At 37.3% G+C, this 19,822-nt stretch overlaps 2 protein-coding genes across 6 annotated transcripts; one reads left to right on the top strand and one right to left on the bottom strand.

Moving 5' to 3' along the window:
• Positions 1–5,732: 5,732 nt before the first annotated feature.
• Positions 5,733–9,020, bottom strand: LOC104586199 (uncharacterized). Its single transcript, XM_010243356.3, has 2 exons — positions 7,897–9,020; positions 5,733–6,051 (listed from the first exon to the last, which is right to left on the bottom strand). The coding sequence occupies exon 1, from the start codon at positions 8,882–8,884 to the stop codon at positions 7,934–7,936; it is 951 nt and encodes a 316-aa protein (XP_010241658.1). The 5' UTR covers positions 8,885–9,020; the 3' UTR covers positions 5,733–6,051; positions 7,897–7,933.
• Positions 9,021–9,124: 104 nt separating this feature from the next.
• On the top strand, positions 9,125–18,802 carry LOC104586200 (uncharacterized). Of its 5 annotated transcripts, XM_088899293.1 has the most exons (5): positions 9,136–9,275; positions 15,637–15,757; positions 15,923–16,097; positions 18,328–18,428; positions 18,542–18,802. In XM_088899293.1, the coding sequence occupies exons 4-5, from the start codon at positions 18,346–18,348 to the stop codon at positions 18,669–18,671; spliced, it is 213 nt and encodes a 70-aa protein (XP_088755419.1). In that variant the 5' UTR covers positions 9,136–9,275; positions 15,637–15,757; positions 15,923–16,097; positions 18,328–18,345; the 3' UTR covers positions 18,672–18,802. The 5 variants fall into 5 exon arrangements, with proteins under 5 accessions (XP_010241659.2, XP_088755416.1, XP_088755418.1 ...); XM_088899292.1 differs by lacking the exon at positions 15,637–15,757 and having other exon boundaries at positions 9,132–9,275; positions 18,332–18,428; XM_088899291.1 differs by lacking the exon at positions 15,637–15,757 and having other exon boundaries at positions 9,132–9,275.
• The last annotated feature ends 1,020 nt before the right edge of the window (positions 18,803–19,822 follow it).

Here is a 19,822-nt window from a genome sequence, read left to right as displayed (position 1 = left end):
CCCCCGGCTCAATGCCACATGTTGGCTTCATCACCCATCACAAGTTTGATGAAAACTCTTCTCTTGCAAAGAGGATGCTCAATGTATAAGAATGAAATACCAAAAGACTCTACACACCAAGACAAAAGATACTTACAGAGAAGCCAAAGAATAATAGAGAGTGGGGGGATTTACAATTTCTCTCTTTTCAGTCTTATCCATTAATTATTGATTTTGTAGATGGAAAAATGGTGTGGTACTTGCTTGCTTTGCTGGGCTTGGCTTGGCTAATGCAATCGTAAACAAAATGTAGTGGAAAGCCCAAAACAAGAGTTCACATTCTTGTCAGCTACAACATTGGTTGGGTCACTGCTCACTAAAATAGGATAGAGTTGATTATGGCCTGATAAGAGAATATATTAGATCCAATTTCAACCTAGACATCCAGGATCAGGGATGCAACATAGGTCGGTTGGGATAGGAATTTGTTAAATTTTCAATTGACCTAAATCTTAACTTCCTAACCTAACCCTCAATATAGCTTCTGTTTTCACTAACATTAAGCCCAATATAGTTGAAATTCTTCAAATTGAGCAACCGGACTTGGAATCTATAGGATCTATGAATAATAAACCTAAAATTGGACCCTATTATTGATTGGCTTATCAAGTCTGGCCCGATTTTACCTAACATGCCTTTAGGCTATGTTTGGTTTGAAGGAAAATGCAGGGAAACCTTTACAAACCTTGTATAGGCTCCCTGTCTTTCCCTTCCTTTTCCAACCTTTTCCTTTAAACCAAACATAGCTTTAGTTGTAACTAATAAGTGCTTATATTATCACATGCCTAGTCTCCTTCCTAGCCAAGTGCAGCATTTTGATTGCACTCTTTGTTTCCACAAGTCAGCCTAACTCCTTGAGCACTCTCTTTGGCTCTTGGACCAAATGGGCTCACCCCCAATTCACACACTAAGGCAAAGCTCACAAGTTTTAAAGACAGAAAACTCACAAAGGCTTAACTCAAAAGCATTCTTTATTAGCTCAAAGATAAGGGTACAAGGCTTACTCTTGGATACCTTTATTACTCTATTGGAGGGACTCCTTCAATGCTCTTCTTGGATACTCTCCCTTAGATGCTTTTACAAAATGGAGGGGGTCATATTTGTAGGCACTTCCACCTCCTTTGGAGTGCAATCCTAACCCTCCCTTTTCCACCTCTTTGCAATAGTCATTGGATTGCACTTTATCTCCACCACACATTTTACACCTCCTCATATCAACCACATGTTCCACCTCCTCAAGTGGGACTTTTTAGACATCTTCCTATAATATTTCCTCGCTAGAAATTTACAAGGATAACCCTAAGATATTCTAGACTTTAGACTTCTCTACACAACTCTAGAATACTCTATACATTACTAGAATACTCAAGATGGGTCTAGAAGATTACACACGTGAAGACTCCATGCTCTCCAAGATGACTCTAGAAGCCTTTAGAATCCTCTAGACTTGTCTAGAAGTCTATAGAAAGCCCATGAAACCTCCAACGTGTAGCTTTTTTGTAGCTCTATTCAAACGGGCCTTGACAACATACTTTGCATGTGACAATTTTTTATGATGATGACAATAAATAATATGTTTCAAACATTTCCTACTATTTTTTTTATATTTTTATGTCTATAAAAATTATTCTTATTTTTCACACTTATTTTTATTTAATATAATGGACACATAATAGTAGAGATGTGCCCAAATGTTTTCTACATTTTTGTTTTTTATTATTTTGTGTTTTCATCTTTTTAATTATTATTATTGTTTAATAAAAAAGTTGAATTGTTGACTCACCACCAAACAAGAAAACAACTTTATTTTCATATTGGTTAAATTTGTATCTTATTTCAATCATTAATGAAAATATTTATTGGTTGTTACACTTATTTTTCTTTAACATAGTTACTGAATATAGGACTTAATGAAATAGTGTGAGTTAATACCCTAAATATAATACTTAATGAGAGGGAGTTGAATGAGGAGAAATGTTGTATTTCAAATTACATTTTGTGCCTTCACAATAAAAGAGGGACCAAATTCATAACTAAGGGTATTTTAATCAATAATAGGATGCAATGAATGTTAATGGGAACTAATACCTTATATATAAAACTTAATGAGAGGAATTTAAATGAGGAGAAAAGTGATTGTTCAAATTACATTTTTGTCCTTACATTTAGAGAGGGACCAAATTAAAAAATTGGGATATTTTAGTTAAAGAAAATTTTCATATTTTTACTAAAACAGATTTGACAACAAATCTTTAAACAATTATGAAAATATGAAATTATAATAGGTAAAGTGGTAAACTATGAGAAGGGTGCAAGTTTAATGCTCAATTTGTAAAGTTTAAATTGCATTTGGCTCAGAAATTTGAGCCAAGTCAATGTGGAGTCTGGATCTGGTCCCAACAATCGGCCCCCCAACAGCCATTACAACTGTACATCAAGAACATATCTTGCTATGAAAGACAAGGCAGATATTCCCAATGCATGACTACACTGGATGTTGGGACTACATCCGAACTCATCCATGTGGGAGTTAATAACATTGGCAGGCACAGAATTGGCCTTATTATAAAGTTGGGTTAGGTTGAAAGAAGTAAACCCAATTTCAATCCCATTATAATTGAGACTGAAATTGTGGGTACAGAACTTATCCAATTAACAATTCAAATATGGATTTCCTCCTCACACCCATCTCATAGTATATTTTAGTTGCATATTGGAAACATCTCTGGTACTTGTATATTTTCATTCATGAAGAGACTTCCAATGCACAGTTGTAAGTGTTGTGAGGTGAGTGTAAAGAGGAAATTCAAATTCTAACAATCCACACTAAAATTCAGACCTAGAGCCTCTGTTATAGGGTCAGATCAGTTTGGCATGTATGCCATTTTATGTCGGGGTCTCACTTGATGATTTCAACTCCCATGAAATGAGAGGATGAGGTTTTTTTCCAAATTTTCATATTCTATGAATTTCACATGCTAATATAACTCAAAAATAACTTCAAATTCAAACCCTTTCTTGTGATCTCATCATTGCCCTTACACTTTCATTTGGATGAATTATAGATAGGCATCATGCACTTTAGGGTAGTGACAGATAGGTACCCTAAACTTTCAAATGTGACACTTGAGTACCTTGAACTCCTAGAAATAGACATTGTGGGCCAGTGCTGTTAATCCACTTTATGGTGTAGAATAAAATTACCAAATGCCTATACATATATACGTAAATACATACATACATACATACATATATACACACACACACACATATATATATATATATATAAAGAGAGAGAGGGAGAGAGAGTCTAAGAATGAAATTTGAGAAGATAAAGATTTCAAAAATAAAAACTTATGAAGAAGATCTCCAAGCTACGATTTCATAGAGGAGAAATGACAATATGATTTCAAAAATAGAAAAATCAAACCTAAGAATGTAACTCCTCTAATTTGTAGATTGATCCACATTTTCTATAGTTCAAACCCGAGAATGAAATCTAAGAATAAAAATAAGAATTTCAAAATAAACCAGGTTTGGAGGTCAGGATACTCAAGTACCTGTCACTACCCCCAAAGTACAAGGTCCCTATATGTAATTTACCCTATGAAAAATCAAACATGAAAATAAAACCCTTTTTCTTTGTTGATTTATCTACATTTGTTGTAATTCAAGCCTAAGAATGAAAAATAGGGAGAAAGGGTTTACAATTTAGAGTTCCATACACTAATAGAAGGGCAATATGGTTTAAAAAATACAAAAGAGGACAATATATAATGTCATCACGGTTCAACCCCAATTGAACCTCTGACCCGTGAACCTCTCCCTTTTACAGGTCGATGCCCAGGTTAGAGTGTTTATTTCTGGGAATTCAGGCTACTCAAGTGTTGTATTTGAACGTTCAAAATACCTATCTATCACTACCCCCAAAGTACAGAATAGTTATCTATAATTTACCCTTTTTTTAAAGAAACCCGTAGATAAATCCATTCAAGTTATCTCAAAGGAAACGGCCCTTACAAAAGTAAAAACAAGAAAATGAGGTACGACTGACCATTATGAGTTCTATCCAGAGGCCATGCCTTTCTTAGCTACAACATGAGCAGCATATTAGCGGTCCTAGGATTTTACGCGAGAGAGGTGTTGAAGTTACTTCGATCAACTAAGGTGGTTTGAAGCTGCCACGGTGGATCAAAGTAATCCCCCAACAGGAACTTAACAATACATTTGGCATCACATTCAATTACTGTAGATGAAAGCTAACTCATCAGCCAGCAAAGAGCAGACATGCAAGAAAAGCTCTGGACTCCACCTCAGGAGGAGAACAAAGGGGTGTAGCAAACAGGAAGCCTCTCTTATGATCACAAACAACTGTTCCCACAGCCGCTTTAACGTTGCTAACTGCAGCATCAACATTTAATTCTCCCCATAAGAGGTTTACACCAAGACTGAGTGTGTTTGGGTTAGCACTCAATGCCAATAGAAGCATTAGCCTTAGAAATAACACTGGTGGGATTGAATGAAACACCATCAAAGATCAACTCATTACATGCAAGCCATAGATGCTGGATGTAAGAACAGCCCAAAATAGCTCTTCGCAAAAGGAAAAAAAAGGAAATCCCACACACGCATGCAACAACGAATTCACATCTGCACCCCACAGCATATCTCAACCGTGTATTGGGAACATCTCCCACTGACAACCCTGGGAGATTGTTCCCATGTGAGGCGTTTGAAGAGCGCCCATTGTGGGGTGCAAATGTGATCTCTACAACACAACCAAACAGAATACTGAATGATAAATATATAGTCTAGAGTCTCACACCATTGGGAGCAAGTAGAGCTACGGCAGTGGGAACTTTATTGGTGTAACTGTGTAGCCGATTTCTTAGCAAGACAAAAAATGTTCGGTTGAAGGGAAATAGTTAATTCCCCCAACTTTTGCTGTAATTAATGTTTCTGACTTTTTCCTTAATTCAATAAATTCAAAATAAAGGAAAAATCTATGATGTGGAAAGACATGGTACCCAATTTTGATAAATTCTACCTGAAAGTCATATCCTCCAATCGAAAGGATTTTATCCTTTGGCCCACCAATGGAACTGTCATATGAGCATATCTAAGACTATTGGGAGGATGCACATAGGAACCATCTACAAGATTACAGAGGCTGCATATATCTGTATTTGAGTTTGAAACCCGGATTGCATGGACCCACACCCCAATTCAATCTTTTTAAAATCTGTGTAATAATATTTATGCGCATATGTTTGTATAATATTACCAATATGTTTCATTAACATGGTTGAAACATTATATTTTCATTTAATGCTCTAGCTCAAGTTTCATGGACTTTTTTTTTTAACTCATCTTGTGAGTAGTATACATCTAATTCATTTAGTTCATTTATTAGCAAGTATACTATTCTGAAATTTTTAATTTAAGTTATTAGTGATGTGCTGAAACAGATGAGTGGAAAATCTAAAAAGATAAGGTCAGAAGAAATGAAGTTATTTGAAGTAACCAAGGAACAGCTCCACTAATAGAAAGTAGACTACAATGGATCGGTTATGTGCATAGAAAACCATCTACAGCGCCCATGAAAAGTAATCTGTTACAAGTTGAAGGGGCTAAAAGAGAATGGATTGCCATTCTCTTTAGTCACAGTAAGAAATGACTAAAGCACTCACAACTTAATCAAAGGATATGCCATTAAATAGAATGGATTGACAAAACAGGATTCATGTAGCCAGTCCCTTATGATTGGGATAATGTTTAGATGATGATGACAGAATGCAAAAGATAAAATTCAATTCAAATCAAATATTAATAGGACCAGATCTAAATCTAGGTAACACCCGATTTGTTTATACCTCCGAGAGCACATAGGTAACTATCATATGCTTGAAACTTTATACCAAGTTTTCCAGACAAAGTGCCTTAATGGTGTTTTATCTCTGCTAAAACTGATTGTTAGGGGGAGTCCAAATTGATGCTTCATATCAAGTTTTCCTGTCAAAAAAAACGGACAGTTTCTTAGTTCTTGGCATATTTTGCAGATGTAAAAGAGAATCCCTCAGGCTATGTTTGGTTTGAAGGAAAAGGTAGGGAAAGGTTTCAACTTTCGACGAAATTCACACCCAATTCAGTTGAGGAGGTTGCTCTTCCAAAAGGACACATTTTATTTGAGATATTACGTACTGAAGAAAAAAAACTGATCCATTGGATACATATTATATCTACTCTTACTTTGTTGTGGTATGCTGGATTTTCATAAATTTACCGTCCTCAATAAATAAAATGGTAATACAAAGGGTGTTTCAGATGATGAGTTTGCCTAATCCAACTTCCAAGTCCCCAATTTTTCAAATCCAAGCAGAAATCAGGTTGAGTAGGCTTGCGTTAGACCACCACAAAGCTGAGTTTCACATAAAGTTGGATTTAATCATCATGATCACAGAACAAGCATAAAAACAAGAAGCAAATCTCTGTCTTCATTTCCATGGTGGGGAGGAAAGAGAAGAGTAGAATGAATAGAGAGATAAATAATGGGGATAGGAAAATAAATGGATTAGATGTTTCATATGGTAACCTGAAATGTGAGGTCAAGGCAGGTATCTGCATTTTATGGTTAAGATTAGGGATTGACAGTTTTAAGGAAATTCATGCACTGATGACTGATCAATGACCAAAGGCATCAGTGTTTATAACAGCTTCTTCATATATGTACAAGATGCACCAGATGTCCTCTTTAATCATATTTTGTACAATTTTTATTCAAAAAAATGACAAAATTTTGGGGGGTCTTGAAGCACAAAAGGGAGGAACTGCTTACATTGTCAAATGTCAATTACATTTTACATATGCACATACAGATTGATTGATGATAAAAGGAATGACAAGGGATTGTAGGTTGGGGGGATTTAACTTGATTTTTATTTTTTGAAAGCCAACAAAGCTAGTTTTCATCCATCAAAATTCAGTGTTTTAGTACAAGTCCTCGTTTAAATGGCTAATGAGAAAATCTGGAATAGAATTCTAGGTAACATTACCATTGAGCAAATTTAATTCCAGAGAATCAAGACAAAAAGAATTCAGAATCCAAATTTCCCCTGATCCCATCACAGCCCTTGAGTTTTGACCAACTATTTATTCACCTCCAAGATAGACCAACCGTATCATTAAGATTTTAACCCATATGTTAAGACTTTAGATGGTAAAAGTTTGGAAATGAGATTAAAAAAGAACAAAGAAATATAGAAAGGAATACGAAAATCCTTTTGGAGATAGATACTAAAAATCTCCTGGAGTAACCAATCTATGATGGGCCAAACATTCAACATTGAGAGTATTTCTATAGTTTAATTAGTTGTACTCCCTCCTTTTCCAAGCCAGTGGGCTGTGCAACATGCACTTGTTTCGTCTAAACAGGACTCGAACGAGGAACTCTATAAAATCCTATCAGTCGTAAAATCCAAGTCCAATTTATGCAAACCTTTAAACCCACGATCATATTTTGCGATTAAGATTTCTATTATAAGATCAAGTGGTATCCTAAAAGTTATTCCGAGAACACTGAGGCTCATTCGAATTCCAATTCTAAGAATTCTGGAAAGACAAGTTACACCAGAACCAGATTAAAAAAAAAAAATAGCTCGTAACTACTATCAAGATGTCAAAATTTCAGTCTAGTTTACTCACTGAATATAAGAAACTAAGAAAAACTGGGGAAACGCTACAACACTAATAAATAGATTAGCAATCAGATGAACCGCACGCTCCTAATGGGAATTACAGAAAAGGCTATGTTTCCATGTACAATAACGCGGATAAAAGACATTTCGAGATAGACTTTACCAAAAAACAAACTTGCCCAATTTCACTGGTCGATACATCACTCGGGCGAAGAAGAGACAATAGCCTCCAAAATCCGCTTACTGTGCAGCCGAATTAACTCAGCTCGCTTAGCCAGAACTTCAGCTTCTGCTATCTGCTGCAACCGCCACTCCTCGTTCATACGCTTCACAAGCGACGCGTCCACACACCGCAAACCTTCTCTCACCATTGCGTTCCCGGGCAGGCGAAGCATCTCTTCAACCACATATGGAAATTTCCTCAAGCTTACTTTAGTATCCTGAACGGTTTCCCCATTTTTGGTCTGCTCATCATTCCCGACGGTCAGTCCCTTTTCAGCCGGTTCTTCAGCCACCACTGCTTCTCCATTTTCAATTGGCGTAGTAAGAACTTTTCTTTTCGGCTTCTCCTTCCCCTTTTTTAGGGTTTTCGATTTCGCCTTCTCTTTACGAGTAACCTCTCTTGGTAGCTCCTCCTCCTCCTCCTCCTCTTCCTTATCCTCCTCCTCCTCCTCTTCCTTATCCTCCTCCTCCCCCTCCGCAGAATATTCTGCATGTTCCTGTTCCTTCTCCGGTTCCTCGCCCCAGATCCTGTGAGAAATCTCAAAAAGGTCCCTTTCATGAGGGGTCTTGATGAATGACATGTTCTCCACTTGTTTACTGTACTTCAGTCGCAACTTACGGAGCTTGTCGATCAGCTGAGTCCGGCTAAATTCAGAACTCAGGGAGTCCTTAACGCGATCGAAGAGTATAGTGGCCACGGATGCAGGAGATTCAGAGGCTTTAGCCGTCTTGCTGATTTCGAGGAAGGCTTTAAGGAGTTGGATCTCATCCTCTTCGGAGAAGACCCGTTTGAACGGAATGCTCTTCCTCTCCTCTGGTGACGCTATCCCCGACGGTTTTGAGGAGCTCTTCCGTCGCTTCTCGGCGGGATCCTTGCTGGGAGAGTGTTTCTTCCGCTTTGACGTCGGTGTCTCAGAAGGGCTCGACATCAGAGAGAAAGAGAGAGAGAGAGAGAGAGAGACGGGGAGGGGGAGGAAGGGTTAGGGGAGAGAGATTCTGAATTTTGAATTGAAGAAGACTTTTTTAACACCGGAGTTGTTTTAAGTTTTGGGCTGGTTAGGCTACACAGCTCTTGGTGCGTACTGCGCATTGTGCGCAGAGTAAATGTAATATTCCTAGCAGGTAGATTAAACGATTCTAACCGTTTGATCTAATATCAGAATATCAGATAGAGATAAATTTGCCTCCGAAATTTGTATAAATAGAAAAAAAAATGGATGCTCTCTCCACCTGGCGCGCAAAAATCTTCGAAATTTGCAAAAATTGATCTTCAGAGGGTCTCGCCTGCTTTACAAGGAAGCGTTTAGGATCCAGCCCAAGGTATCCATTTGAGTGTTTTTTGAATTGAGTATAGTTTGATAAATCGGATTTCTAGTTTTTTTTTTTTTTATTATTATTTCATTGCAAATCTCTCTCTTGCTGTTATGTTTTGGAAAGAAATTGCAAATCCTCGGTGTACTCTGGAATTACTTCGTTTGGTTGGAATTGGATTCACTTGTTTTCTCCCCGAAGTGTTTTGAAGGGAAGTTGTTGTTTCGGTGGATTGTGGTGAGATTGTAGAGCAGATAAGATCTTCGCACCGGTCAGGGCATTTGGGGTTTGGCTGATTATTTATAAGGCAATCATGATTGTTGCTCTCATTAATACAATGGGGATTCTCAGTTAAATTAGATTATGGGGGATCAAGAAGATATGATTTGTTAAATAAAGACATTTCTCAATCGCAAGCGAGAAACTTGCTTGCGTGAAGTCTCGGTTAGACGCAACTCGGAGGGGTAGATTATGTACAACTTCCTACTGAACAAATTTTGTGAGACATCACAGAGTTCATCTGAACAGAGCAGCACCTCATCTTAGTCAGCGTTGAGTTGCATGATTTGTATCATTTCTGAATTTACTGTGTTGGCCAGGTTTCTAAATGTGACTGTTTGATCCTTGTTTTTTTCTTTTGTTTTCTTGGTTTGCTTGTGAAATTGCATTTTGGGAGGTCAAGGGGATTTTCAATCATACAGTGGTTTGGGAGATTTTATTACAACCATAGAATGCGCAAAACATTGAGGCTAAGCTTGGTGCAGGAAATTGGAGGTTTGCAGTTGGGACACAATTCTTGGTACAGGAGTTTGGGGCCTTACATCAGACTTAAGAGGCAGAGTTGGAATTTGGTCCAACTCCATGAAATTACATGTTAGGAATGGAGTTCAGAATTTGAAAAAACTAGCAGTACAGGTGTTTTTTCCCTTAATAGGCCCCAGAAGTTATGGATGATGTGGATATCCAGTGCTGCTTTTGAATGACCATTGCGAACAACTATCCCGAGTACAAATGTAATTCACCTTCACTGCAACTGCAATTCCCTGTTGTTGACCAGTCAATGCAGAGACCACCTTTTAACTCTTCAATTCAAAGTGTTAACTGATCCATGGATTGTTCAATAATATTTTATTTTTCCAAAGTTCTTTTCTTTTTCTTTTTTTTTTTTTGGGTATCTCCTGATGCTTGTGAAATTCCGGCAAATACGAATTGCACCTGGTTGAAGACAGCGATTGTGGAACTGACTCCCTACACCTTTATCACACCATCGATGCTTTGCTTTTAAGAAATTTGACTACTGATTAAAAGATTTTACCAGTTTTAAACTCCACAAGCACCAAACCAATCACTGATGCTCACTTTGGTGGACTAGCTAAACTGCTAAAGATGCATTTTTCAAAACCCAAAAGGCATATTTTCAGTTAGAGAAGAGACAATTTGGTGTGATAAATAGGGATGCAATTTGGCTACCCAAATTGAAGACTGTACACAGCTTTGGGCCTGGGGCCTTGCGCTGGTCCCATTAAAATTAAAAAAAAAAAAGCTCAACCTTAGGCTGCCCAAGTTGCAACTGATGTCTCTAGCCTCATCCAAACATAAACGTTAGAATTTCAGAAATCATATTTTCAAGATTTGGGAATTTCAGTCTTTGAAACACACAGCCCTAGATTGCAAAGTGATGCTTGTGGTTGCAGAAACTGCTTGTTATATTTGGATTCCATGATTTTTTCCTATTGTAATTTAATTCTGAAAGCAGTAAGTTGATTATTTCCAAGCCTCTCCAACATGCTATATCTTTTCCTACTAGACAAATAAGGATCAGTACCTCCCATGTTATAATCCATGTCTACTAACACAATGCTTTAATATTGCTTTGTTGTAGAATTAGATACTGGTTTACAGTGGGGGCATCACTGAAATGTAGTAGAAAGAGTCTCTGAACAGTTGAAAACATGCTTAATTGTTGGTTGGACAATCCTAGATCATTGATAGATGTAAATAGATGAGGCATGATAATAGGTGACAATCCTAGATCATTGATGGATGTAAGTGCCTTCATAAGTATCTTTTCTATGATGAAGTATGTATGTAGGCTTTAAATTTCATAAGTATCTTCATAACTATCACGGATTTAAACTTATGAGCCACATTATGAAACTTTGGGTGAGAATAATTGAGCAAAGGTTTTGACATGAAACAATTATATTAGAAAACCAGTTTGGGTTGATGCTAGGGATATCAACCTTGGAAGCCATCTTTCTATTAAGATGATTGATAGAAAAGTTTGGAGAGAAGAAGAGAAATCTTCATATGGTTTTCATTGATCTAGGGAAAGCATATGATTGAGTCTCTAGAGAGGTAATATGGTGGATTTGGGAAAAGAAAGGAGTGCCAAATAGACCTAATGAAGGATATGTTATATGTATGAGGGGTGCAAAACCCAATCTCAAAACACTTGTAAAAGAGACATCAAATTTTACAATTACAATGGGTGGTCTTCAGCAAGGTTTAGCACATAGTCCTTATTTATTTGCACTAGGCATAGATGAATTGAGTAAACATATTCAAGAGGAGGTCCCATGATGCTTGATTTTTATTGATAACATGGTATTAATTGATGAAACTAACAAATAATTAAATGCGACATTATGTTTACGAACAACAAGACAACTATATTAGAAGCAAGAGGTTTTAAATAAGTAGGACTAAAACAGTGTATATGCAATGTAAATTAAATAATAATAGGAGTGCAAACCAAAGTAAACTTATGATTGAAGACCAAGAGATAACCCAATGTGATCTCTTCCATTACCGTGGTTCAATAATCCATAACAAAGGAGAGACTGAGGAGCATGTTGCTCATAGAATTAGAGTAGGATGGGAAAAATGGAGGGGTGCATCTGGAATCTTATGTGATAGGCAAATACCACTTTCACTAAAAGGAAAATTCTATAAAACAGTTGTAAGGCCAGGTATGTTGTATGGAGCAAAGTGTTGGGCAGTTAAGAAACAACATATCCAAAAAATGAGTGTGGAAGAAATGCAAATGTTTAGATGGATGAGTGGTAAAACTAGAAAGGATAGGGTTAGAAATGAACTCATATGAAGGAATCTAGGAGTAGCTTCTATAGGTGATAAGATGAGAGAAACTAGACTAAGATGATGGTATGGTCCAGTGCATAGAAGACCATCTACAACACCCACTAAAAGAGGTGATCTATTACAAGTCGAAGGGGCTAGAAGAGTTAGGGACAGGCCAAAAAGGACTTGGGTGGAAGTACTAAGAAATAATTTAAGTGCTCGTAGATTAACAATGGATATGGCACTAAACAGAATGGAATGGTGAAACAGGATTCATATAGCTGACCCGGTGACCCCATATAGTTGGGACAAGGCTTAGATGATGATGATCATGATGAGATGATATTCATACCATGTATTTAATTGCAGTAACATCTAATATTTTTTCATGACTGTCATTCTTGAAACATCCCCTTGGTTATAAGATGGACTTTCTGCAACATGTCCATCCCAGTTAACCTTATTACCTTTCTGTGGTATTTTGGTTCAGGTTAATTTATTATTTTAAGATGAAACATACATGCAATGACTCAAAATGGAAAACTCCTGAAATCTGACTAATCAGAAATCTCTTTACCAAAAACATAAAAAGTCTAATCAGAAATCCTTGTAAAATGCAACTCATGATGAGATCAACCCAATCAGCCTTCTTAGGACCACCTTAATTGGTGATGGTTTGTTTTCAAAAAGCCCTGACATTTCTCTTAGAACATACTGTCAAAACAATAGCCTTAGGTGCTAATTTCTACATGACAGTACCCCTCATACTAAGCTTTGACATAAGCCATCATTCCATGAAGTGATTGTTGGTAGCACCAACTGGTCCCATAATTTCCAAAGTATAAGACTATATCCATGACTGAAACTGCAATGCAGGAAAAGGTTGCTGCTAGACACATCCATCCCTTCACTTTGTGCACACGAAGGGTCCTGAATGATCGTATCTCTGTTAATGAGCTTGTCACTAGTCAGCACTTCTCCAGTGTAACTGTCCCAACCAGGAATAATTTTGAAGGGACCTGAGGTATCCATATAAACTTGCTACCAAAGTTTGGCTTCCAGTATTTAAGTAAAAAAGAAACTTCATTGAGAAGGTTATAGATGAATCTCATAACCATTTTCTAGCATCCTTGCAACCAATCCTTGGTTAGTTTTGATAAAATCTCATCATAAAGAGTTGCCTATTCATCCACTCCTAGTCATTAATACCCTTTATAGGCGTCCTGACATAAGAGTTCACTTAGTAGAGCTTCCTTAAACCTAAATATGATGGACAGGGACAGAAGCAAAGCCTTCAGTGGTTGGTTATCGCACTATGAGTCACTCCAAAGTCTTATTCTGGACCTATCTTCAATCTGGTATCTAATTCCTTTACAGAAGTTGTCCAAGCAACCTTTTTCAATCCCCTCCAAGGAGTGCATCCGTAAGAATTTCTGACTTTTTCCACCCTATGTTTTGTCTTCCATACTTTCTCTACCATAATCCTCCTCCACAAGCCAGAAGTTATAGTAGCCAAATCTCCACCACCATTCCCAGGTAGGGAGATGTTGATTGGCCAAAGCTTTCTCAAACCCAATCCGCCTTTCTATTTTGTCATGCATATTTTGTTCCAATCAACTAGATGGAACTTTTGTGGAGGGAAATAGTTAAGAAGGTTTGTAAAGCACTTTTTATTGAAGTGAGTTTGCCATCCTTTAGAGGTACATAACTTTCCATGGTGTCAATCTCCTTTCAAAACGCTCAATGGCAATTCTAAATTACATTGAGGGAAATGCATCAGATGCCCAATGGCAATCCTAAATTACATTGAGGGAAATTTATCCACTTGGCAACCAAACACCTATTCCAAACATGGTTTTCGAACCGTTGACCCAGACAGTCGGACTGTTCGGCCCAGGAACCGTCCAGGCAACCAGTTCCGTTTTACCCCAAACCCGGTCCCTAGCCAAAAACTGTTGAATCGGTCAACGACCTGTTGACCCAGGCGGTCGAATTGTCGACCAGTTCAACGGTTTTTGGCCGTTTTTTATTTTTAATTTTTGTTGTCAGAATGGGCCATCAATTCGAATCGGACAGTCAAACCATCGACCCAGAAACCGGTGGCCAGAACGGTTCTGTTTCCGGGTCGTTTTTTAAAACATTGATTCCAAATTCTCAAACTTTTGCACTTTCCCACAGCCATCAGTTCACTTTTTTTTTTACCAATAACAGAGATTTCATTAATTGGTTCAAGATTGAAAATACGTAGAAAGGGAGCTAAAATAGCTTAATAGCTTAACTCCCCAAAACTGTCGCTAGACACCCAAAAAACAAAAAACAATTACAGCTGAGCCCAAAAAACAGACAGCCATCAGTTCACTATTTGCCAGATTGTCAGCTTGATATGAATTTCCAAGACCTCCTTGAACCATCTGAGCACACATCTAATATACAACAAATGAGATTGCTCTTGGTTGCATAAAAATAATGTATCATTTGCAAATTGAAGGAGGGGTCTTTTTGCCGGCACTACTAACTTCAAAGCCTCCCAAATAACCTCCTTGAACAGACTTTCTATGAGTACGTAGAACTTCAGAAATACAGATGAAAAAAGAGTGGACAATGGGGATCACCTTGGTGGATACTTAGACATCTCAATGCAGCATATGTTCAACTTGCATCAAGCCTGTCCAAAATTCTTTTTGTCTAACACATAAACCAGGAGGACCCAATTAACAGGCTCATAAGATTTCTCCATATCAATTTTGCAGATGAGGCCCTGGTTGACCACTCCTAATTTTTGAATCTACCAGCTCGGTTACAATCAGGATTCCATCTAGGATCTGTCTTCTATGGATGAATAGCACCTTGCAAAGCCTAAATTTTAGGTTTAACTTAATCTACTATGGGCTACATCCTATTTCTCTTTGGCATTATTGTTAGGTTTTGACTTTTGATCTCTCACTGTCTTCTTTTGATATGGTTGGCTGTTATAATAGTCTCCATCCACAGGTGTTTGCATGCTACTGAATTACATGAAAGTCTTCTTTTGATAAAGGTTGTTCTTTTCCATTTATTTTCCTCCATTTTTTATTGTGTGGTCACCCTTATGTTAGCTTTCAAAGAAGAATCTTAACATGATTCTTATAATACTTCCAACAGTTAATCTTAAAATGAGCCACTTTTTTGTATTCTTCATCATTATCATCGTTGCAAAAGTACATTATTTTTCTTCATGTTATTGTCTTTTATATTTCTCTTTTTGTCCATCAGTCATTGATTCCACCGTCTTTTTTCCCTTATCTGATAGTTCCTCCTCCTCGGTGTTTTTGTGCCTGAGCGACCATCTCTGTGGGATTGACATCTCCATTTTAAATATAGATTAGTTCAATTTAACTATATTGTTGCCCCACACCTACCTGAGGAGTCTGGTATGCCTACTTGGAAAACTTGAAATGTTGACATGTCTACAATTTATTTCCTTGTCCACTGGGATATGTTTATGTAATAACCATAAGGACACTGGTATGGATATTTTTCTTTCCGCATACTATTCTTTTTTAATGTGACACATCAAAAAATTATGCTGGTGGCAGGATTCTTTAATTATCAACTGAATAATGCATTGAAGACTCTCCAGTATTACTGATCATCTTCCAATTAACTTCACTGAATTATACCATCAGTAATTCAGTTTTTGTTTTTATATCTCTGCTGTTCGGGTTCTCCTTTGCAGTTTAATATTTCTACAAAGGCCTGTTGCACACTTTGGTGAGTAGTTAGGTAGTTTATTTAAATTTTACTAGTTATCATAAAAAAAGGACCATCAGTAATTCAGTATGCAGAAAACTCTCCAATATTAGCATTTACACCAAGTTGTTGGGATTAAACAGCATTTTTTTTTTTTTTTTTTGAGAAAAGGTAAAGTATGATTTTATTAAAGCAAAAGGTCCTTTGTACAATGAGAAGCTGTACAAATAGCTAACAAGTTGGACCTCAAGAAAAGGCCATATTGATGACCTCAGCTTCAGAAGAAGCTTTGTGTTCAAAAGTTCTGTCGTTTCTTTCCAGCCACACCACCCACAAAATTGCCAAAGGGATGGAGGACCAGCAGACTTTCCCTTTCTTAGCCAACCTAGATATGTGCCATTCCTCCAGCATTTTTTCAACTGTAATATTTTACATGAGATTCTTTTCTTGACTATTTTTCCTTTCTTCTCTTCTTTCTTTTCAACTTACTATATTTACTTTGGGTACTCTTCTTTTTCCATTTTGATCAGGTTATTTTGTTCTATTAAAGATAAACTCCCCTGTTCATATCTTTGTTATGGCTCATCTAATTTGATCATGTTATATACCATTTTAATTTTTCTAATTAGAAATACCCACAATATGTCTATAGCTTGAAATGTCAATGAGGATTAATTTAGCATTTTATATCATTTTCTCTTTCTTGACATTTGTGAAGCATTTGGGATCTACATGGATCTTGTTCTGTCATTCCACTCTTTTAAGTGCTATATCCATTGTTAAACTATGGACCTCCTCAAATCATTTTTAACCACTTCAATCCATGACCTTTTTGGTTCATCCCCAGCTCTTCTAGACCCGCCAACTTGTACTAGGCCACTTCTCATGGTGCTTTAGATGGTCTTCTCTGCGTGTGGCCAGACCATCTTAGATGACTTTCCATATTTTATCACCTACTGGAGCTACTTCTAGGTTTCTAGGCTAAATTCATTTCTAATACAATCTTCTCTAGTTTTTCCGCTCATCCATCTCAGCATTTGCATTTTTCTAAACTCATCTTTTCACATGTTATTTCTTGACTGCCCAAACTTCATTATATACAACATTAAAGACCATTACCCAATGTTGGTCCCAGCTCTTTGGGGTCATGGGAGGGGTAGACTGGGTATAGTCCTAATTTTTGGCATTTTTCCACACAGAGTGGCCACCCTCAGATTCAAATCTGTGTTTTCACGCTTGCCAGCCCAATATTTTACCATTACACCAAGTAATGGCCCCTTTGTTCGGTTGTTCCGTACAACATTGTTGTCCTTATAACTATTTTGTGAAATTTCCTTTTAATCTCATAGGGCTTTGATGCAATCATCTGTTTCGCCCATCCTGCTCTAATTCCATAGGCAATATCCTCCTAATCTCTCCCTTGTTATGAACTATTGAACCAAGGTAATTAAAGAGGTCTTATTTGAGATATCTCTTATGAACAAGGACCCCAGTAATAGGAACTGCATTGCTAGGGAATTGTTAACTGTCGCTTTTCTTCTAGTGGCAGCTTTCATCCCCTCATAATTATCAGCATAATCTGATACTCTCTCCTCTTTAAAGATACCTAATTGTGAGTGATGTAGTCTCTGCTACAGATGTTCAAATGGAGGAATTTTCTCATGTGACTGAAGTAAACTAATGAAAATCTGAATAAAAGATAATTTTTTGTCCCTAAAAGTGGAATCGTGGAGGTTATAATCACTTACAAAGGTTAAAGTTAGCCTTCTCATCTGGCTAGAGTGATCTTGTTGGTGGTGACTACGTAACTGTTAATGAAATTGATCTATGAAAATGGAAGGACCTTGGTCTTTTACGTTCTTAATTGAAGAAACTAAAGCATTGGCTAATTCCTTGCACAGCTCAATCAGCTGGATACCCAGATATCCAAACACTTTGTCTAAAGGTCTTGCAAGGGAAGGAGATCAAGCAGGACTTGCTCTGAGGAGCAGAAGGCCCAGAGGCACACTGTTTTTACTTTGATTTCAGTGGTTGTTGCTTTGTATAGCTTGTATTGTTCCCTGCTTTAACATCTTTTCATATCAATAAAATCTCCTGGATCAGTGTTAATGATCACAAAAAAGAAAATGTTGTGGAGGTTATAACACAACCAAAGAATAAATAATTCATTAACTGCCTTTAGTTCTCCAGAGCATTCCAGAAATTACTTTCCCAAAATGGTCTTGTTTATTTCTTGATACATCTTTCTTAGCCAGATTATACAATCTTAATGCCTCGACTGCGCAATGCCATTGTGGCCTCCGGCTTGGTGGCCTTTGCAGCTGCAGGCTTGGCATTTCCTTTCCTCTTTGTGTAAGTAAAATGGAATTCTGAATTTCTAATTAGTACCTATTTTGATATTCTATTTTTCTGTTTCCTCAAGCTATCATTGTTTATTTATTTACTTGTTTTATTAATTCATTCAGGACCACAAAGACGAAGCCTGTTATTGATTCATCAAAGCCACTACCACCACAAGCAACTTTCCGAGGGCCTTACATAAACACTGGTTCACGTGACATTGGACCAGACCACAGGTCTTACCCAAGGGGGTAGCCTATCATTTGTAAAAGACTATTTATACAGCCTACCCAGGCAAATTTATGTAAAAAAACAAACAAATCTTCTTCGTAGTGTATGTTTATACTTAATTAGTGAACAAAAATATGATCCTAACCATTTGAACACTGGGCTCTTTTGTGGATTATGTGATACAATTTGTATTGCATTAGATACCTGTCAAACCAATAAGATTACACGATCAGTCTGTGTAAACCACATTATCTGATTGGTGCACATACTCTATTTCTTTCTTCGTCTCCGTCTTTTTATTGCATCAGTAGCTCTATGCTTGGGACTGCCAGTGGTCCAGATTGACCTGAAAGATCCAATTTGAGTACCGATTTTTTAATAGGATTGGGATTGGTTTTATTTGTTCAACCCAAATTAAAAATGCCCCTACTCTAGCAACATTTAATGGTTTTAAAGTAACTTCCTTGTGGAAGGTGCCTATTGAGTGACTGACTCTGTTGGTAAAGTTTTTGGCTGGTTGTAGCACAGATTTGTGATTGATTCCCACCTTCACCTGGATCCAGGGAGGGGGGTTATGGGTTTGGAGGATGGGCTACCCCGTTGTGTGGCCCCATGAAGTCCAAAAAAATAAAAGATATTTCCTCCTACGGCACTAGCCGTTGCCTTTATTCATATTTGTACAATTTTGAAACAAAAGGGTTGACAAAATTTTGAGGGGTCCTTCAAGCCTCAAGAAGAGGAGAATAATTGGGCTGATATATATGACAAGGATAATCCTATGTCTCTTATAGGGCAGCTGTTGTGTTCTTAGGTGGATGCTGGATAGGAGAGGCTGCCCTTTGGGCAAAACTGATAGTTGACAGTTTTAATCTTTGACTTTGATACCATGTGCTGAGGCTATATGTTGATACATGTAGCTTCAAATAACCGGGACAAAATATTCTAATACAGAAATCCTTGTGGATGGCCTTGTAATCCTTATTATGAAATGCAGCATATTTTTATCAGTCTCCTTAGCTTTCCAACTATGACCCATTTATATAGGATGTCTAAAATCGTCATTTGCAGAGGATATATAACATATTTGAAGGAGATAGCAAAAGATTCGATAGGCATATTGTTATCAGTTATTAGGTCTGCAATTTGGGCAACTGGAATAAGACTTATTTACGGTA

This window comes from Nelumbo nucifera, chromosome 2 (genome assembly GCF_055504915.1).
Source record: "Nelumbo nucifera cultivar China Antique chromosome 2, China Antique-T2T, whole genome shotgun sequence".
Lineage (NCBI taxonomy): Eukaryota > Viridiplantae > Streptophyta > Magnoliopsida > Proteales > Nelumbonaceae > Nelumbo > Nelumbo nucifera.
This window is presented reverse-complemented; position numbering and strand designations above follow the sequence as displayed.